Source organism: Gopherus flavomarginatus, chromosome 9 (assembly GCF_025201925.1).
Source record: "Gopherus flavomarginatus isolate rGopFla2 chromosome 9, rGopFla2.mat.asm, whole genome shotgun sequence".
Classification (NCBI taxonomy): domain Eukaryota; kingdom Metazoa; phylum Chordata; order Testudines; family Testudinidae; genus Gopherus; species Gopherus flavomarginatus.
In genome coordinates this window covers 32,919,371-32,938,015 of record NC_066625.1, presented here as the reverse complement: position 1 = coordinate 32,938,015, position 18,645 = coordinate 32,919,371, and the positions used below count along the sequence as shown (strand labels likewise).

Sequence of the window (18,645 nt, the reverse complement as noted above, 5' to 3'; positions counted from 1 at the left end):
TGACCTTCCGCCCACTACTCTCTGCTCAGAACAAAAACAGGAGTAATGTGGTCTCCAGTTGGCTGGCTGCTGTAAGGCGACAAACTCTCCTAATGCCACGTTGTATCTGAGCATTGAAACACACATGCTGGAACAATGAAAACAACCATTACCACAGCAACCCTGATGCAGCCACGTTGCACATGCCAGTATACAATGGAAAATGTGGCAGTTATAGTCTACATTGGGCCTCTGAATAGCCTGATGGGCTGTTAAAATTCTCAGTCCTAATGTTGCATTAATGCATCATGCTGATCTATGACCTTCATGTTGGAGAAATAAGATCGGGCTCAGGCGCTGATCTTTTCCTTTAATGAAAAAACGAGAAATAAAGGGGGAGGCCAGGTGTGTGGATGGATCTTTCTCAAGGATGTGTGTTCACTCTCATTCTTCTCTCCCCGTCCAAAGCAGTAGAGTTAAATTTTGACTCTTCCAATTTTGAAGTCTCCGTACACTGGAGATTTGTGCCTTTAGGGAGAAATGGCAGCAGCTTGTGCAGTTTCTTCTGTGACATTCGGCTTGCTCTCTTTTGTAGTTTGACACTAAGTATTACAGTAGGAAATTGCTGCTTTTCCCTGGAAGCTGCTGCTGTCAATGGCTTAAAAACGTTGTGTTAGTGATAACACGTTGCTGACGAGGCCAGAGAACTGTCCAAAGGCACACTGAGTCAGGAGAAATCTTTCTTTTTTTTTTTTTTTTTTTTTAAAGATGTGTTTAATTCTGCATGTAGGAAAATCCCGAATGTGGCATAAAGGAATATTGGATTCTTTCAAATCCACTCAGGAGGCTTTCAGCTGTTTTCCCTCTTTCCTGCTTGCAGGTGGAATTCTTGGTGCAATATTCAATGCCTTGAATTACTGGTTAACCATGTTCCGAATCAGGTAAGAGCCCAAGAGGTGCTAAATAAAACAAAATCCCAGTATTATCATGGGTTGTGTTCAGGTTGGGGCCGATTAATTGAACCAAAGGATATTCCTTTCATTTCTGTAGCCCTGCAGCTTCAGATCTGGTAAGTGATGTGTGGTGTTAGCACGTGGTCACTCACAAAACTCAAGTGCTTAAAAGCAAGGAAGTGCTAGCTAAGGATGCCATCACTTTATAATGCACTAGAATTGACAGCTACTATCGCAGAGAAATCCATATTTCATCACAACTGTAACTCTGACCCAAAGTAACTATCCCTTTCATCCAGGGCTGTCCAGAGGATTCAGGAGGTCTGGGGGGCCTCGGCAGCGGGGGGCCGCCCACCTTGGCAGCAATTCGACGGCGGGGGGTCCTTCCACTCCGGGACCCGCCGCCGAATTGCCACCGAAGACCCAGAGCGGAAGAAGCTCCAGGGGCCCAGGCCCCACGAGAGTTTTTTCCAGGGCCCCTGGAGTGAGTGAAGGACCCCGCTCCAGGGGCCCCGAACAACTCCCGTGGGGGTCCTTCCAGGGCCTGGGGCAAATTGCCCCACCTGCCCCTCCCCCCCGAGCGGCCCTGCTTCCATCATCTCCTAAAGCAGAGACCCTTCTGAGAAAGCAATCTTCTATTACATGTGCCCATTCACAGTACACTAATCCACCTAAAATCCATATCTAAATTCAATAACTCTTCCATGCTTTCCTATTGAACTGTGTATAACTACTGTTTCTTGAGACGCATTGGATTTCTTTAGATTCAACTGACAACCTGTAAGTATATTAACAGATGATGCAACTCCCATCTAACAGTATCTTTTTGAAGAAACACATAAATTCTGAAGGCTGAGGATCGACTAAAAGACTTTAGAACAAATCCATGAGTCAGAGTTCAGGTGATGGTGATCTGATGGATTTCTTTATTCTGATGCAAATATTTATGTGGACAATGCGATTTTCATCTCTATCCATTCCTTTGCTGTTCAGTACTTGGGTTACGTGCTATATAAATGCATTGGGGAACATTTTCAAAAGCTCAAGTCCCAGTGAGCTCATAAATCACTAGATGCTTTTGAAACAGTCCCAGTAGTCACTTTCCTTCAAAAATCAGTTAAAATGGCTAAGCTTTCTGTGTTGGAATACCTCCCTCCCCCTTCTTGGGACCTGGCTTCTCATTTATCCACCACAGCTCAGCTTTCAAGAGCAATTAGTTCAAACAAATAACCTCCCGTGACTGCTGGGAGGATGGGGGAGTGCTTGTAGCTTTTGCAGATGGAACAGACGGGAGTTGAGGGATTCAGAGCAGAGGGTACGTTCCATGTTCGATGGTTCTGTGCACGTGTTCGTGGAGCCAGAAGTCTGCAGGACTGTTAAAAGTATAAGGGCGATTTCCGTGCATCTCCTCGTTCGTACAGCCCCAGTAACCTTCAGATGGCCTTCCGCGGGGCAGGACAGCATCCAAGAGCAGAGCTGGGGAAGGGGATTGTTTACCTTCTGTGGACAACTTGGGGGGAGAGAGCAAGAGAGAAGAGAGCAACAAAAATGATCAAAGGTTTAGAAAACCTGAGCCATGAGTAAAGGTTAAAAATAGCAGGTGTGTTTAGTCTTGAGAAAAGACAACTGATGGGGGGAGGAGGGGTGCCGATAAGTCTTCAAACATGTTAAGGGCTGTTATAAAGAGGACAGTGATTAATTGTTCTCTGTCCACTGAAGGTAGGACAAGAAATAATGGGCTTAATCTGCAGCAAAGGAGATTCAGGTTAGCGTGGTAGGGAAAACGTTGTAACTAACTCTAAGGGTAGCTAAGCACTGGGACAGGTGACCAAGGGAAGTTGTGGAATCCCCGTCACTGGAGGTTGCTAAGAACAGGTTGGGCAAACACCTGTTGGGGATGGTCTAGGTTTACTGGGTCCTGCCTCAGCTCAGGGGGCTGGACTAGATGAGCTCTCACGTTGGGCTGGGAGGGACCTTGTCTGTGATTTGCTCCTTCATTTGGGCCTGTGAAATCCTGCTGCTTGTCTGGTTTCCGCCCCTGGAAGGTGGCAGCCTGCACCAGCCACTTCCATACCCCCACGCCACCAGCAGTGGTTGCAACCAGTCTGAAGAACCAGCTGACCCGGGGGTGCGTCTGGGAAGCAGAGAACAGCCAGGAGGTTTCTCCCTGTTCACACGGCTTGTGTCTGACTCTGCAGGTACATCCACCGCCCGTGCCTGCAGGTGATCGAGGCCATGCTGGTGGCAGCTGTGACGGCAGCCGTGGGGTTTGTGATGATCTACTGCTCTAGCGACTGCCAACCCCTCCAAGGAGATTCCGTGGCCTATCCATTGCAGGTAGGAAACGTGGCTGTGAATCCCCTGTCCCCTGCAGTGTCTGTTCCTGACTGCCCCGTAGAGCTGGATCGGGTCGCAGCACAGCCAGGTGCTCAGAGCTAAGGGATTTTCCAGGCAGGATCTCTGTTGCCTGCTTTGGAAGCTGGCCTCAAAGGGTCCAGGCTAGGCCCAGGCAGGGGGGAGGTCTCTGTAGCTTTTTGACAAGCCAGGGGGCTGCAAGCACTAAGGGAGGCAGGACCGTCCCCTGAGATGGGCAGTGAATGAGACAGGGCTCCATACATGGCAGAGGAACTCTGCCCCAGGCAGGGCCTGAGCTTCCTGAGCTCGCATTATAGACAGTCTAGCAGTGCTGGGCAGGGTCACGCAGCGCACATTGAATGAGGCGAGGCTCTGCTGGGGGAGCATGGGGGGGCATGGTTCACAGAGTGCCTGGCCAGCAAGGGGGGCCTGGCAGGGTCTGGCCAGAGACTCACAGTTTAAGGGACTACAATAAAGAAGTGGGTAACTTCATCCAAACTGTTGCTGGAAAATGCAATCTGCAAACCAAGCACTCAGCTGGGGAATGACAAAGGTAACGTCACCTGTGCAGCCTGAACTCTGCCCCTTGTGCGGTGGCATGCCCAGAGTAGCACAGGATGGCATGTGTGTATCTAAGGTTGCAGAGAGAGCTGTATGCTTGAGGGAATAGTGTGCGATCAGCTGATTGGACAAGACTGGGGCAGGAGGCTGAGCTAAAGGTCTATGCGAGCTCATTGGCCTCAGCACAGGTGTCTAATGGAATCTAGCTGGGATTTAATGATCCATCCTAGTGCACCAGCAGAAGTGAAGGCTTTGAAAATAACATGAGCCTTCACTGCACCATCTTGGTAAAGGGGCCATTGTGGATTTAAAAATCACCAGTCTCTGATAACGTATTGCCGACTGCTGTTAAGGAACATCTAAAACTACTAGAAATCTGTTAGTCTTTAAGGTGCACCGGACTCCTCATTGTTTTTGCGGATACAGACTAACACGGCTACCCACCGATACTTAAAATTACTAGAACGGCTAGATGGGAGAGAAATGTCTCACCACCCTTTCTGCTTTCCCTGCTCCCCTGTATAGCCAGGAAGTGTACCCCATTTGTGACAGTCGTTCAGCTAATAAAGGGGAAGAGGAAAATGTGCCAAATTCTCAGCTAAATTTAACTAGATTTCAACTTGATCATGGCACTCTACATTTCTGAGGTGGGTAACGCTGTACAGGTACTGAAGTGAGAGGCTAGGCCTGGTGTGCCCACGATTGCAACACCTAACTGATCTTGGAGTGTAAATCTTTTCAAAAGGCATTCTTATTCCCAAGTGCCTAAATCCCTTTTGAAAATATGTGGGCTCCTAAATCAGTGAGGCTTTGCACCGATGCATACAGAACTATCTAAATACCTTTAAAATATTGGGCGTAAAAGTCTACCTAGTTGAACGCAAATGTACCCTGCTAGCAATGCCTGTAGCATGTGGCTCCATGAAACTCTGCGCCTCTGCTAGTGGGGTGTATTTCACCAGGAGCCTCTTCCACTCCTGCCTTCTCGCTCTCTGCCGGCTCCTCTGTCTCCATGTGCCACACGTCCTAGCAGCGATCGTCGTGTGGATTCTGCCAGTTTTCACAAGCCAGCCTTTGTTTTTTCTCCCCAGCTGTTCTGTGCAGATGGAGAATATAACTCGATGGCCACCGCCTTCTTCAACACGCCTGAGAAGAGTGTCGTCAGCCTCTTTCACAACCCCCCAGGTCGGTTCCAGCTCGGCTGACAGGCCGCTGAGCTGCAGGCAAAACGGGGCGGGGGGCTTGGGGCTAGTGGCAGGTCCAGGGCAGCAGACCCAGTTTTAGGAAGCAAGTCACGTTGCTCGGTTTGTGGTCAGACGTTCTTGTGTTAGCCCAGCCCTGCCACCCTGCCGGGTGAGCTCTGTTCAGTAATGCTCATAGACTCAAGGGACCATTGCAATAATCTAGTCTGACCTCCTGCACATCACACGCCACAAAACCTCACCCAGCCGCTCCTGTAATGGACCCTTAACTTCCGGCTGAGTTACTGAACTCCTCAAATCATGGTTTAAAGACTTCAAGTTACAGAGAATTCACCATTTACCCTGAGCCTCTGTAAAAAGATCCTCCCTGCTGGCGAATAGCAACCCTCCGCAGAGCCTGCTGGGTGTGCAGGCTCCAGGGCTCTGCAGTGTGTAACACATTAATGGTGGTGGTGTCACGTAGGAGCCCTAGGGTGTGGACCAAGGCCCATTGTGCCGGGTGCTGTACAAACAGAACAAGGACAGTCCTGGCTATGCCTGCACAACTCCCCATCTCAGGGAACGGGAGCAATCCACCAATCAGCCCGGGCCAGCTGGTGCTAATGCAGAGCCATTCACACTCGCAATGACGTGCCCTCCATACCTCTCGGCAAAGCTTTAAGAGCAGAGGCACCAGGAGCGCTTCATAGCGTTTACAAATACCCTGTTGTGTGACATCATAAATCTTTCAGCCTGACCTCGTCGGAGGAACAGAGCTTTGCTTTGTTCGTGCTCACTAATTCATAAAATGCAGTTGTTTGGGAGGCGCCTGCCATTCACGAGCGTGAATTGGGTGATCTGCTCTTGAATATGCATTGAAACGAACTAGTCTCCAGCCGGAGGTGACTACGTCAGGTCTGAGTAGGAGACCTGTGTCAGAAGACTTGTGCTTTTATGTCAATGGCTGATTTGGGGCTTTTAAAAGTCAAGGTCTGGATTTGGATCTGCAAAGAGGTATCAATGTTTTATTGATGGTCCCACAAAAATTCCCCCTCCCTTAGCCTGTGATAAGCACCCTGTCTGTGGGCACGTGCGCTCAGACAGGCAGGATGAGAGTTGTGGTGTGTTAGATTGTGTATAGATGGGACCTTGACAAGGAGGCTGCAGTGTCCCATGAGCACTCCTGTTAACTATCAGCCAAGCATTTTCCATTCATTGCCTTCGGTCTCTGTTCCAGCCGTTCTCCTTCGTGTACTCGCTCCGAAAGCTGGAGTCTGTTCTGGAAATGTTCTTTGGCTGCTTCCTGTTTGCTAACGTCTCTCTCCTCTGAATGACTTTCCCTTCTGGTCATGTTTGGAATGTGGATTTTACTTTTTGGGTTGTCTAGAAATGAAATCCCATTTCACAGTGCCCCGGAGAGTCCTGTCTGGGTTTGCGTTTCTCGGCTGACGTGATGCCTGGGTAACTTTAATTGAAAAGGCACAAGTTCTGCCTCTACCTCAGTAACAGCTGCTTGAATCTCATGCCTGGTCTTTCACTGACAGCTGATGCACAGAGATGGCTGTCCCTTGAGTGCACTGAAATGGCAACTCCAGCACTGGTTGCACTCGGTGATGGTGACTTTCCTATGGAGATAGGATGGGACCCAGAGAGCTGTGTGGTGCCCCAGACCATTCCCGCCCCTGTCTCAAACCTTGGTTGACAGCTGTTGTGGAAATGTTCAGCGGGGACGGGGTGGGGGCGCTCACCTACTCGACACACTTTAAACAGCTGTTGCCTGAGGATGCAGATCCAGAGAGTGCTGGGTCGGGGGGACTTCAGGGCACTGCACAAGAGCCTCTACACAGGTGATGTCCAGTGAGGCAGCTGCAGTATGGCTGGCAAGACTTCTGTGGGAGGTAGCATGCACAAGCAGCAGGGGGTGTCCCTGGTGAATATAGAGCAGGAAGGTTCATGGCTCTGCCTGGAAACAATCATGGCACAGCACTGTAGGGAACACGATACACTGGGTTGAATTGCCTTGGCTTCCGCAAAGGAAAACGAGGCCTCTCCAGTGGATTAGAATTCTGTGGCCTTCTCCAGAACTGGCAGTGCTAGGTTATCTGGGCTTTCCAAAGTCTTTGAAGTCCCTCGCAAGAGGCTGTTAAGGAGAGTACGTCCTCCAAGGGGAGGGTCAGAGTATCGTCCTGGAGTAGAAACAGAGAAGCAGAAAGCCAATGAAACAATCGGTTTGAATTGTGGCCAAAGGCTATGGGGGTGGGCAGATCCTGGACAAGGCCTGGAGTTCAGTATGAAATTAACAACCCGGATAGAGGGGTGAGTGGTGAGGGCGAGTCATAGTAAGGACGATTAAGAGACACGTAGAAGGGCCTGACCCTGCGAGGGGGAATGAGCAGCATGCAGGTGGATGAACTGCTTGACAGCTGGTGGGTAACCCGGTGGGAAGAGGAATTGGACCTGCTCCTACAAGTGTCTCAGTCTGAATTAACCCTGGCAGCTCACTGCAAACCTCTGCTCACGGGAGCAGAGATCAGTTTAGGAATGAGACCGAACCCCCTGAATGAGTGAGCTGCTCCCCCAACGTAACCGTGCCAGAACTGCTCAGCCCTGTCTGAAGGGGCAGCGAGCAGGGACAGGCGGGCACAGGGAGGGACAATGAAGACTTTCCTGCAGAGCAGTGTTTTGTGAAGAGGTGAATCGGGTCTGGGAAAGGCCTGCTGGCTAACGAATGGGGTGGGGGAGCATTCATGGGAGCCCTTTGTTCAGAGCAAGGGGATTTGGTGCTATTGAAAGGCAACGGGTATAAAATAGCTGCAAGGAAAGCACAAGTAACCTGTGGCGTCCCTGGCCAGAGAACACTGGGGCCAGGAGCAGAGCAGGGTTTGGAAAGGCCTGGCCCTTGTGTGGCCCACAAGAACAGCTGCAGTTACAGGATTTTTTAAAGGTTTTAGGGCTGTGAACCATCCAGCTCCAGGGCATGAGCTGGCTGCAGGGATCGGGGCAGACTGTCTCAGGCTGGGGCTGCATTCCAAGTACCTGCCTGCGGAGGGCTTGGCGATCGGAACCAGCCAAGGGACGAGAGGGAGAAAGATCTCGTTTGTTGAGGGGAAATACCAGTCTTTACTTGTGAGACATCTACAGTGGCTAGGTGGGTCCATCCTGCTGCCATGACCATTAATAGAGGGGGATTGGAGCAGGGAGGTGAGGAGCTTCACTGGATCCGGGGGATGGGGGAAGGTTGTACAATCGGTTCTGCCCCTACTCAGCCCCCTCGGGGATGCTGTTCTCTAGGGTGTGCGATGACAGACGGATGCACCTTGCTCTTCTGGTCTGACAGGCTGGTGTGCGTTTGCAGGCGCCCATCCTCTCAGACCCATGTCGTGGCAGTAATGGGGGGGCTGCTAACGAGCTCTGAGGTGTGGAAGGGGTGAATCCAACCGCCTGGACCTCTCTTCTTCCCTCCCTCCCCCCCAGGTTCTTACAATCCCATGACCCTGGGGATGTTCACCCTGATGTATTTCTTTCTGGCCTGTTGGACCTATGGGCTCACCGTGTCGGCAGGTGTCTTCATCCCTTCCCTGCTGATTGGAGCTGCCTGGGGGCGACTCTTTGGCATATCGTTGGCCTACCTGACCAGTGGAGCGGTGAGTTACCCCCTGGGCGGGGAGGGAGCCCTGACCTCCAGACATGGAGCACTGACAGTGAAGCCACGATTTGCTTGCAGATTTATTAGTGCCCCATGTCTGGAGGTCAGCTGAGGGGGCGGAGGTCGTGCTGGAGTTTTAGCTGGGTTAGTGGGTGAAGGAAGAAAGACGAGCGTAGATACTGCAAAATCCCAGCTAGAAGGGAAGTGGATCCTGCTTGCTGCCCTTCGCCACTTCACCCAGCAGCAGCTCCTGAGCAAGCGCAGTACAAGTCCTGCCAAGTGGCTAAGGCTCCCTGCAGAGCGTCCCTGGGGCAGTGCTTGCTGGAGCTTGGTGAGGCTGTTGTCAAGGGGCCTTTCCTGCTGTGCAGTGTATTGGATGCTCCAGAAGATGAGTGGCTGCGGCTTTTGTTGTTCGGCCTGTGGCTGGCACGTAGGGTGGCTGCCTCTGCCACTGTGGGGGTACAAGTTGGATGGATCTGTCTCACCCCGTGTAACTCGCTATTCCTGTCTCTCCTGTTCAGATCTGGGCCGACCCTGGGAAGTACGCTCTGATGGGGGCCGCAGCGCAGCTGGGTGAGTTCGGCTCGCCATTAGGAAACACCCGGTAGGAGGCGTTCGTTGCGTTCCATGGAGACTGGGCTGTGTCTGGATGTGTCTCCACTGGGAACATCTGGTAGAAAATGCAGCCTCTCTGTGCTCGGAGAGCTGCTGGCCAGCCTCAGGCAGTGTGTCGGCAGCTGACTGCTGTGGGGGAAAACCTTTCGTTTTACGTTGAAGGGAATCGTACACCTGGCATGTCAGGTGTTCAGCTTGTCCTGTGAATTGGAGACTGAAGTGCAGCCACTGGGAGAGGGGTGCTGTGAAGGGAGGGGCTGTTAATGGAGAGCAAGTCTCCCAGGACTAGCCTGGGGCTGTCTTGTTAGAGGGCAGCTGGCGGCATGGCACAAAGTACCTGGTTACACACGTCAGACTTTGCAGTGCAGGCTTGTCTGTTCGCTGCCTGACCGTGTCCGGTGTGGAACCACAGAGCTCCCTTGCGTCCCCTCACGGCCCATGAGTGGCTCCCCGCAGAGCAGCACCGGCTGCAGGTGCTGCCCCTTTCTCTGTGCTGCCCCCTTACTCTGCGCTGCCTCTCGCTGCTGCTAACATTAACTCCTGGCATGGACGAACCACGGGTCCAGCAGCAGCCCAGAAAGCAGAGCTCTCCACGCAGGCACTGAAGAGCCTTAGCAAACATGGAGTCATCCTGGGCTGCAGGTAGCTAGGCAGGGTACAGCTGACATGAGCCAGCTGGCACCCTGCCCTCCTGCTAGACTCTGTGCCTCCATTCCCCGCCCACACACAACGCAGGCACTGCCCCACCCCATAAACCCTTTGTGGAGCCATCTTTCCAGGTCAAACCCCAAGGCAGGGTCGTCCGCAGAGTTCAGGTGCATGCAGCAGCCATGGGGGCAGCTAACTCCCCAGCATAGGGGCTCAGAGCCTTTGTGGGACCCTCCCCTTGCTCTCCTTCCTGGGTTCCACCAATGTGTGTGCCTCTCCCTCAGGTGGGATAGTGAGAATGACCCTGAGCCTGACCGTCATCATGATGGAAGCGACAGGCAACGTCACCTACGGATTCCCCATCATGTTGGCACTGATGACTGCTAAGATCGTGGGTGACTACTTCGTGGAGGTGAGCAGTCTGGGCTGTTTCCGTTCTGAATGAGGGCCAGCAGGCGAGGCAACGGCTGCAGGAGCCAGCGGCTGCTCTCTGGTTTGGGGCTGGATGTGAACATGGGGCTGGCGGAGCTTTGGGAGCCTGCTGACTGGTCATGACTCGGCACTGCTACCTATTGACGCAGCCTGGCTGGGCTTGCCTGGGGAGACCACTTGATTGGTGGGGATGTTGGGGTCTTTGCCAAGCTCCATTAGCCTGAGTGGAGCAGAGTTACCATCTCCTTAACGGGCTGTGGCTAGTGACCTATCAGCTGAGCACTGAGGGGCTTTGGCAGCGCTGCGTGTGGGAAGCCGAGGGAGCAGACCAGGCTCAAGCAATTTGGAGGGCCCTTGCGGCCTGTGTCCATGTCGTGCCTGCCCTGTGGCTGATTGCTTTGCCTCTCCTCCTGCTGCAGGGTCTGTATGACATGCACATCCAGCTGCAGAGCGTTCCTTTCCTGCACTGGGAGGCTCCAGTGACATCTCACTCCCTCACAGCCAGGTAAACGAGCTGCCGTTCTGCAGGGCTGCTAGGCCCCTGGCCACCTTCCTTGGAGCCCTAGTGGGTGCATTGGACAGAACAGCCCTTGGCACCACAGCAAGTGGGGCTGCAGTCTGGCAGGGGAGAGCAGGTGGAACTCTGTGCCCTGGGCTGCAGAGCTCCCAAGACTGGCTGCTAACAAGAGCAAACTGCACAGGAGGCATCTGCCAGTTCAAATTCCCAGTGCCGCTGGGTCTGAGAGCTTTGAACATGTCTGCCAGCGGGTCTGGTGGGTCTGTCCCTTCCCACCCCACGTCAGTGTGGGGGCACCAAGATGACCCTGAGCTCTTTTACCACTTCTTAGGCAGTTTGATTTAAAAGGGAAGGGGATGGGGTGGCAAGGGGTCCTGGGATTGGGACTGATACAGAGCCCCCCACTGCCAGCTCCAGGGCCCCACAGACAGAGCTCTCGACGGTCTGATGGTGTCTGGATGTCAGCCCATTCTTAGTAGCTGAGTGATTGCTTAATAGCCCACCAGTGCAGGAGGTTGTATTCTCCATGGAGGGGGTCTGCCTCCCTGCCCTCCCCAGCGCCCAGCTCAGACTGGCGGCAGGCGTAAGAGCGGCATGGGGGCGGGTCCTCTCCCAGGAGGCAGGGCCGTCTGCGTGGTACTCGCTGCATGGGATCTGGGAGGTTCCTGTGGGTAGAAAGCTCCGGGGGGAGGAGAGGTGGTGCCGGGGCTGGGCAAACTCCCCAAAGGGAGAGCCCGCACAGTGCTCTGTGGAGCTGGGTTCTCAGTCACTGCTGCCCATTGGATGCCTGGGCTGTTCCAGAAGGGGTCCCGGAACTGCATCCGCTCACTGGACAGTGTCTGGTCCTAGAGGCTGCCCCCTAGTGACAGGCAAAGGAAAGTAGCCGTCTGGAGCTGCTCTCATCCAGAGGCAAACCCATAGAGACGGGTTTGTGCACAGAGCCTGCCAGGCCCTGGGGAGGGCAGATCACAGCGATGGCAGCTGTGCCACGGACCCCTCTGGCCACTGTCCTGTTTGTCCTGTTATGCTAGCTAACGTAGTGTTTGTTTGGGGGTTATTTGTGGCTGTGGTCAGATGGGCTGCGATCTTTTTCTGCAGCATGGGGAATGGGGCACCAGTTGGGATCTGGGCATGTCTCCCCAACCAAATTCCCTGCCTTGGCAGGGGTCCCGGGCACTGGTGGCACCTCAGGTGCTCCTGTTTTCTGCCTGTGCACATGACAGTTTAGTCTTCAGTCTAGCTAGGGTGTTTGGGCTCAGCGCAGGGGTACCTGCATCTGGCCCAGGCTGTGCAGGAGAGCAGACTAGATTCCCCGTCTGGCCTTTAAACTCTGGGACACTCTGGAAGGCTGCTGCTAAGTGGCTGTCCTGGGCCGTAGCATGGGGAGAACGTCGGGAACTTGAAAGAAGCTGCAGACCCAAAGGCAGAACCTGGCCCGCCTAGCAAGTTTAAGTAAGGCCCTCGTGATAATGTGGGGACCAGGGCCCTGCCTGGGGTAGGGTGGGGAGTTGACTTTTGGCTGGTGTGGTGGGCACTGCCCTCTGTCTGGGCCGGGCAGCGCACTCCCCCACACCGGTGGGGAAGAGGTTAGTCCCAGCCCGCCGTCACCTGGTGCTCTGTCCCCTGCAGGGAGGTGATGAGCGCGCCCGTGACCTGCCTCAGGAGGATTGAGAAGGTGGGGACGGTCGTGGACATCCTCAGCGACACATCGTCCAACCACAACGGCTTTCCCGTGGTAGAGAGCAACCCGGACCCCACGCAGGTGGGGCAGACCACTGGCTGGCCAGCCGCCGGCCCTGCCCCAGGACCATGGGCAGCTGAAGTAACACCCACAATGGGAGTGGGGTTTGGGGCACTCTGCAGCGCTTGGGGTGCAGCCTGAACCACTGAATCGGGCCAACGTTTGGCTGCCAGTGCAGGGCCCCAGCCGACTGGAGACCTGGCAGCTACAGTGACGTCTCCCTGATCCTTGTGGGCACTAGGGGGCCTTCACCAAGCCTCATCCCATGTGCACACCAGCCCAGCCTCCAGGGTACCCTAGAAGCCCTGGGTTCATGGGCACTGGCTGCTCCTGGCATGGTTCTCTGCACCTAGGTGCTCTCAGGCTGGAGGCTTCTCTGCCCTGCAGCTCCCAGCATTGCTGCTGCCACCGGTGAAGCCGACCCAGCGTGAGCAGTGATGGGGGAGAGGCTGCTCCGTTCCCTGGGGCTGCAGGACCTTGCTGAGCTGGCTGGGGCTTGGTGCGGTCTCCAGGGGGATGGTCACGACTTCCTCCATCTCTAGCTAGGACTCTCCAGTGCCTCCTGTGCTGATGGGCCGTGTGACCTGCTGGCTGGCAGCCAGGAGCCGATGGGGTGGTATGGGGGTGACCCAAAGTGCCAGCACTGTTCAAAGGTGCTGTGGCCGGCACATGTGTCTTGTGGGGCAGACACCAGGAGAACAACCCGCTCCCCAGCTAGCCTCATGGTGCGCGCAGCAACATGTGTCCCATTGCCAAAGCCTTGGTGATGCATGGCCCTGCGTGCTAGCATCTTGCACCAGCTGGTATTGGGGAACAAACCCTGACTCTCCATCAGAAACCAGCATTCCCCGCTGATCCCAGCCCCCGGTTTCCCCAACCTCCCCCTTTGCCCTTTCCTGGGGCACCCAGACGCTCTTTGTGCAGCCCCTGGGGACAGCGAACCAAGTCCTCCACCCTGCTTGTGCTGAATTGCTGCTGTGTGGTGGCCTCTTGCCATCCCCGGGGCTGGACCCTGCGTGGCGTGTGCAGGCCGACAGTCCACCCTGGGGCTCTCGGCTCTGCATCCCCGTAGGCCTGCCTGCTTGTAACCACAGGGCGATGAGGAGCCAGGGCCTGTCTCTGGCCCGTTGGGCTGATTGCTGAGCTCTCCTCAGCCCCTGCCCATACCCAGCATTCTCTCTTGCAGGTGGCGGGACTGCGAGGCCTGATCCTGCGCTCCCAGCTGATTGTTCTCCTGAAGCACAAGGTAAATGAGTTGATCAGGAGCCTTTCTCCTCCCAGGGAACTCGCTGTAACGGCCTGGACGGGCACCGTTGGATGTGACCCCTCTGTCCCTCTGGTGGGGTGCGTCCGGCCCAGCCCCTCTCCCGTCCTTTGCCCAGGGCTAGCTCAGGGAGGTGGCATCAGCCTGGTTCAGTGAACCAGGAACCGGACTCCCCTTCCCTGTCGTATTGCAGGGGCTAAACTGTCCTTGCTGCCCAGGTACTACTGGGCGTGATGCCCACCACTTCCGCGGCAGCTCCTGGCTCCTCTACCCCTCTGCTGTCGAGCAGGCCAGGCTGTAGCTAGGTGGGTCACCAGCTGTCTGCCGGGGGGGCCTACTCTTCCTACAAGTGGTGAAGGGTCCCCCTGACTCGCTGCCCAAGGGTGAGCTGGGCATGTCAGTGCCATGTGGTGGACCCACCATCCGCTAGGAAATGCTTGTGGGCACCATTCTGGTGCTTGTGGGCACCAAGGGAGACAATCCGCTGGCCAAACAAACTGGGAGCCTGGAGATCGGGGCTCTGTCCCTGGCTCTGCCAGCTCTGGGGCAAGTCCCTCTGTCCTCCGTCGCAGGGGCTGTCGGCCTGCCTGCCGCGCCCCAAGGCAGAAGAGCTGAGTGCTGCGATGCAGTGAAGTGGGCAGGCCCTATGGGATGTTCTGGGGCGAAGGACGTTTCTCTGTTTGCTCCATTACGTTCTCACCCTGTCAAGTGGCAGCTGCCTGGTTTTACCCCAGACTAACTGGATCTGCGCAGTGCTAGGATTCCTGCTGCCCGTGGACAGTTGCTGGCTGCTGCCAGTGGGCCTGCAGGAGCAGAGTGTGATCTGTCGGGGTGCGAGGCAGCTGATCTGCCAGATCAGGACTCCTGGCCAGCTTGGAGCCACGGCACTGGTACCAAAGGTCTCCCCTCTCCTAGGTCTTCGTGGAAAGAGCCAACCTGACCCTTGTTCAGAGGCGGCTGAAGCTGAAGGATTTCCGGGATGCCTACCCCCGCTTCCCCCCCATCCAGTCCATTCACGTCTCCCAGGACGAGCGCGAATGCATGATGGACCTGACTGAGTTCATGAACCCGTCGCCCTACACGGTGCCCCAGGTATGGCTCGCTGGGGGCAGGGCGTGGTGCTGCAGATCTGCCTTTGGGAGTGAGCCAGCAGGGGGAGGGCGGGCTGAGTCGGGCCCACTCTAAATGGGAAGAAAACACCCATCCCCCGGGGCGAGTGGGGCTCAGTCCAGTGGGGCTCCCTACCCCGCGAAAGGGGGGGACAAGTGCCTGTTACAAAGGGGCTGCTCAGTCCCCTAGGCCCTCTTGGGGGGCTGGCACCACAAGGGCAGTGCTCCCTGCTTGGCCCCATGATGGGCAGCGGCTTGCAGCTTCCAGGGCTCTCTGACCACTTGGCCTCGCTCTGGATTGCAGGAGGCATCTCTGCCGAGGGTCTTCAAGTTGTTCCGGGCGCTGGGCCTGCGGCACTTGGTGGTGGTGGATAATCACAATGAGGTGAGTGGCTGGTGGCTCTGGGGCAACGTAGCGCCCTGGTGAGTTCCTCTGGTTCCATATGGGGCAGCCATCTGTGGCAGAGCCCCGTCACCACAGACACACATGCTGGGCTGAGCTGTGCGGGGCGCTCATTGGTCTCTCTGCCTCCCTCCCTGCAGGTGGTCGGGCTGGTGACCAGGAAGGATCTGGCAAGATACCGACTAGGAAAGGAAGGGCTGGAGGAACTGTCCCTGGCGCAGACATGACGCTCCTGGGGCGGTTGCTTTGCTGTGTTGAGCCCCGTTCCCCTGGAGGCGTCGGTAGGGAGCTGGTCCCCACAGGCTACTGCGCCACCCGGTGCATTCAGCACGAATGCCCAGCCCCTGATTGTGCATCTTGTCCGTCGCCGTGTTCCCGTTTTTTACTGGCTGCCTGTCCCTGTGTTGGCTGGGCGTCGCTGCAGCCTCCTCTCCTGTCACCCGCGGGACCAGGTGCTGGGCAGGTTCCTGGTTTCCCTCCTCTGCACGCTGGGCCCTTGGAGCAGCTTTGAGGCTAGAGAGCACTGGGTTGGGGAAGCCGAGCCCAGTGCCCTGGGGGAGCGAGAGCATGCTACAAAGCTGGGCAGCAGACATACCCCGGCTAATCCCCGGCCGGCGCATAACAAGCCAGAGCCGCCTCCGCACCCCACACCGCCTCCTGGAATATGTGCTCCAGACTTCAGGAACCAGAATCATGTGGATCTGACCCAGTCTGCAGCCGCCATTGACCAATGTCCATCCTGCCTGGGCCTCCTCTGTACCAAAGCCTTCACCTGGGACACAGGCCTGGGAGCTGGCAGGGCCTGGTCCAGTATCTTCTAGCAGGGACCTTGCCACGCAAAGCCTCCCTGGATCCACGGGCCACCAACTGGGGACCAGTGTCTTTAATGCTGCCCACAGCTGAGGTGGCTTTTAAACCTGCCTGCGAAGGGAGCAGCATACCCTAGTTCCACAGCCCCAGCCCTGCAGCTCGGCGGGGCTCCGATGACACAGACACGCACAGATGACCGAGCTGCCAGGGACTGGGTGCGACTGGCTCTGCCATGTGCTGCAGCCAGGCCCTATTTGGCTGTGACATATCTGGGCCTGTCTGAGACCCTGGGCCAGCCTGTGGGCACGGCCCCTCCTGGCACTGCCTGTGCTGTGTGTGTCAGACACGACGCAGCCCCCGCCCTCCTCACGACCTCTTGTCTCTCCCAGGCGGGGATCACCCTGGGCCACTCCTGGGGAGGCTGAATGGCCTGGGGCCAGGGCTTGTTTGGATGCAGGCGATTGGTGAAGAAGTCTTCCTGGGGCGTATGTGCCGAGTGGGTGTTGGCGCCACAGGAAGGTACCCGGTGCCGAGTGCTGCCCAGCTGTGGGGCTGGGCAGGGTTGGACCCCATGCTGGGGACAGGAGGTTTCTCTCTGTAGAGCACAGTGCTTATCAAAGGCCTTATACAATGACGGCCGTGGCCTTCAGCTGCAGCCAGTCCCAGGCACCCATGCGACTGGTAATGGGAAGTGCAGCATCTGGGCCCCCTTGGCCTGTTCCTGGAGAGCAGCCGTCTCAGCAGAGCAGGGCTGCCCCCTCTGTCCAGTCTGTGCCGCCTTCCCCGGTTGCTGGGCATCCTGAGCCTGGCTTCCCTTAGGCGAGGGGCTCTAGGGGATGGGGCAGGGGGCTGAAAGGAAGAGGGACCTGCCTAGTGAATATTTATGGGATGAAGTGATGCCATGTGGGACGCTGAAGTGGAGCATTTACAAACGATCCCCTGCTCCCGGAGGGGGGTTCGCCCCAGGCAGGCAGCCTCTGTCCCTAGTGCCTGTCCGTTCTGCCCACTCTCCTGGGCTCCACTGAGTGCTGGCAGCACAGGCCTGAGGTGCAGCTCATGCTCCTGGCGAGAGGTGGGTGGGGCCGAAATGCACAGAGACCGTAAGAAATAAAATCACTGGAACCAAACAGCTGCTGCTGGATCTGCTTTTCCATCTGCGCCCCGTCCCGGTCGCACCGCTCCTGGGCAGCCTGGTGAGATCTAACGAGGTCAGGCCGGGGCAGGGAGCAGTGTCCGGTTCCAGGGGATAGACTCAGGAAGGAAGAAACAGCTCTGCACGACTGGGGCTTAGAGTGAAGTCATCCCCACCTCCACCTCGCAGAGCTCAGATCCTGCCCAGCAGGGATGCCCCGTGGCTGAGGGGAAAGGCCAGGCCGGTGCGTGTGGAGCCGGGGCTGGCCAGTCGGCACACCTGAGCTTGCCGCATGGTGGTCTCAGCCTCATGCAAAGCCTTTACAAGTTGGGGTGTGAAAGTCTGGCCTGAACTCACAGCTGCGCTCAGAGCCAAGCGGTAAGTGAAAGATGCTGCTGGTGACAGTTCCCAGAAGGGGCAGGGACCGTGACAGCTGAAAGGTCCGGGGCACCAGCTCATCATACTGCCCTGAGAGCCGGCTGCAGGTGAGGAGACAACAGGACAGCCAGGACCCATCTTGGCCGGCTTGGAGGTGGCAGAGGCTGCCTGCTGCAGGTCAGCCATTGCTCCAGCCCACGGGTTCCTAGAGCAGCCTTGGGAGAGGAGGCCTCTGGTCAGTGCAAGCCTTGTTCCTGCGTCCGCTTCCATGGGCCCCACTCCCCTGTGGGCACAGTCCTGGAGCTAGGACTTCACCCACTGCTAGAAACAAGCAGTAGTGACCAGCCCCTTGCAGCCGTTGTAAAGCTGGGCTCCCCTGGCAGCAGGCTGTGCATCACCGGTAGTGTACAGACTGTTCATCAGCCAGTGTCTCCCGCTGGAGTCTGAAATACCAGCCCCAGTGCGCATCTCAGTGTCCCAGTTACTCGGGGGTGGAGCAGTTTGTTCATGAGTAGCTTGCGGGTCACAGCCAAGGGCTCGGTCATCACCAGGTGTAGGGGGCTGGGGCTAGAGATTTTACACACTTGTGTCTACCAGAGGGCTGAGATCAGCCTCCCCAGAGCCCTTGGAAACAGAGTCTTTCCAACCAAGAGAACTTGGCCCCTCCAGGCCGAGTGGATTCCAGTGTCTCCTTGGAGAGCTGCTTTAAACACCCAGTGCTCAAGCCCGCTCGCGTTGTAGATGCAGATCTCGCACAGTCAGCTAGTGCTGCTCCAGCAAGTGTGTTCCTGTATCTCGGGGGCAGGATCGGGCTCTGAAGGGGGGCACGCAGGGCAATGGATGCCCTCCCTCTGGGACCCAAATAAGATGGTGGCCTGCTCTGAGAGATTATTCTCTGCCTCTCCTCTCACCTTGGTAACT

General features: G+C 56.3%; 1 protein-coding gene across 3 annotated transcripts in view; it reads left to right on the top strand.

The window, feature by feature from the left end:
- CLCN7 (chloride voltage-gated channel 7) overlaps positions 1-17,201 on the top strand; it is a 60,605-nt gene extending 43,404 nt beyond the window's left edge. For 2 of the 3 annotated variants that reach the window (XM_050968161.1, XM_050968160.1), the window contains 12 exons: positions 860-920; positions 3,131-3,269; positions 4,940-5,033; positions 8,504-8,673; positions 9,197-9,248; positions 10,223-10,350; positions 10,790-10,875; positions 12,517-12,709; positions 13,815-13,874; positions 14,808-14,984; positions 15,306-15,386; positions 15,545-17,201. In XM_050968161.1, the coding sequence (XP_050824118.1) occupies positions 860-920; positions 3,131-3,269; positions 4,940-5,033; positions 8,504-8,673; positions 9,197-9,248; positions 10,223-10,350; positions 10,790-10,875; positions 12,517-12,709; positions 13,815-13,874; positions 14,808-14,984; positions 15,306-15,386; positions 15,545-15,631 (1,328 nt within the window). In that variant the 3' untranslated portion in view covers positions 15,632-17,201. The remainder of the gene's footprint in view (positions 1-859; positions 921-3,130; positions 3,270-4,939; positions 5,034-8,503; positions 8,674-9,196; positions 9,249-10,222; positions 10,351-10,789; positions 10,876-12,516; positions 12,710-13,814; positions 13,875-14,807; positions 14,985-15,305; positions 15,387-15,544) is intronic. The other variant, XM_050968159.1, reaches the window with a different exon arrangement.
- Positions 17,202-18,645: the final 1,444 nt, after the last annotated feature.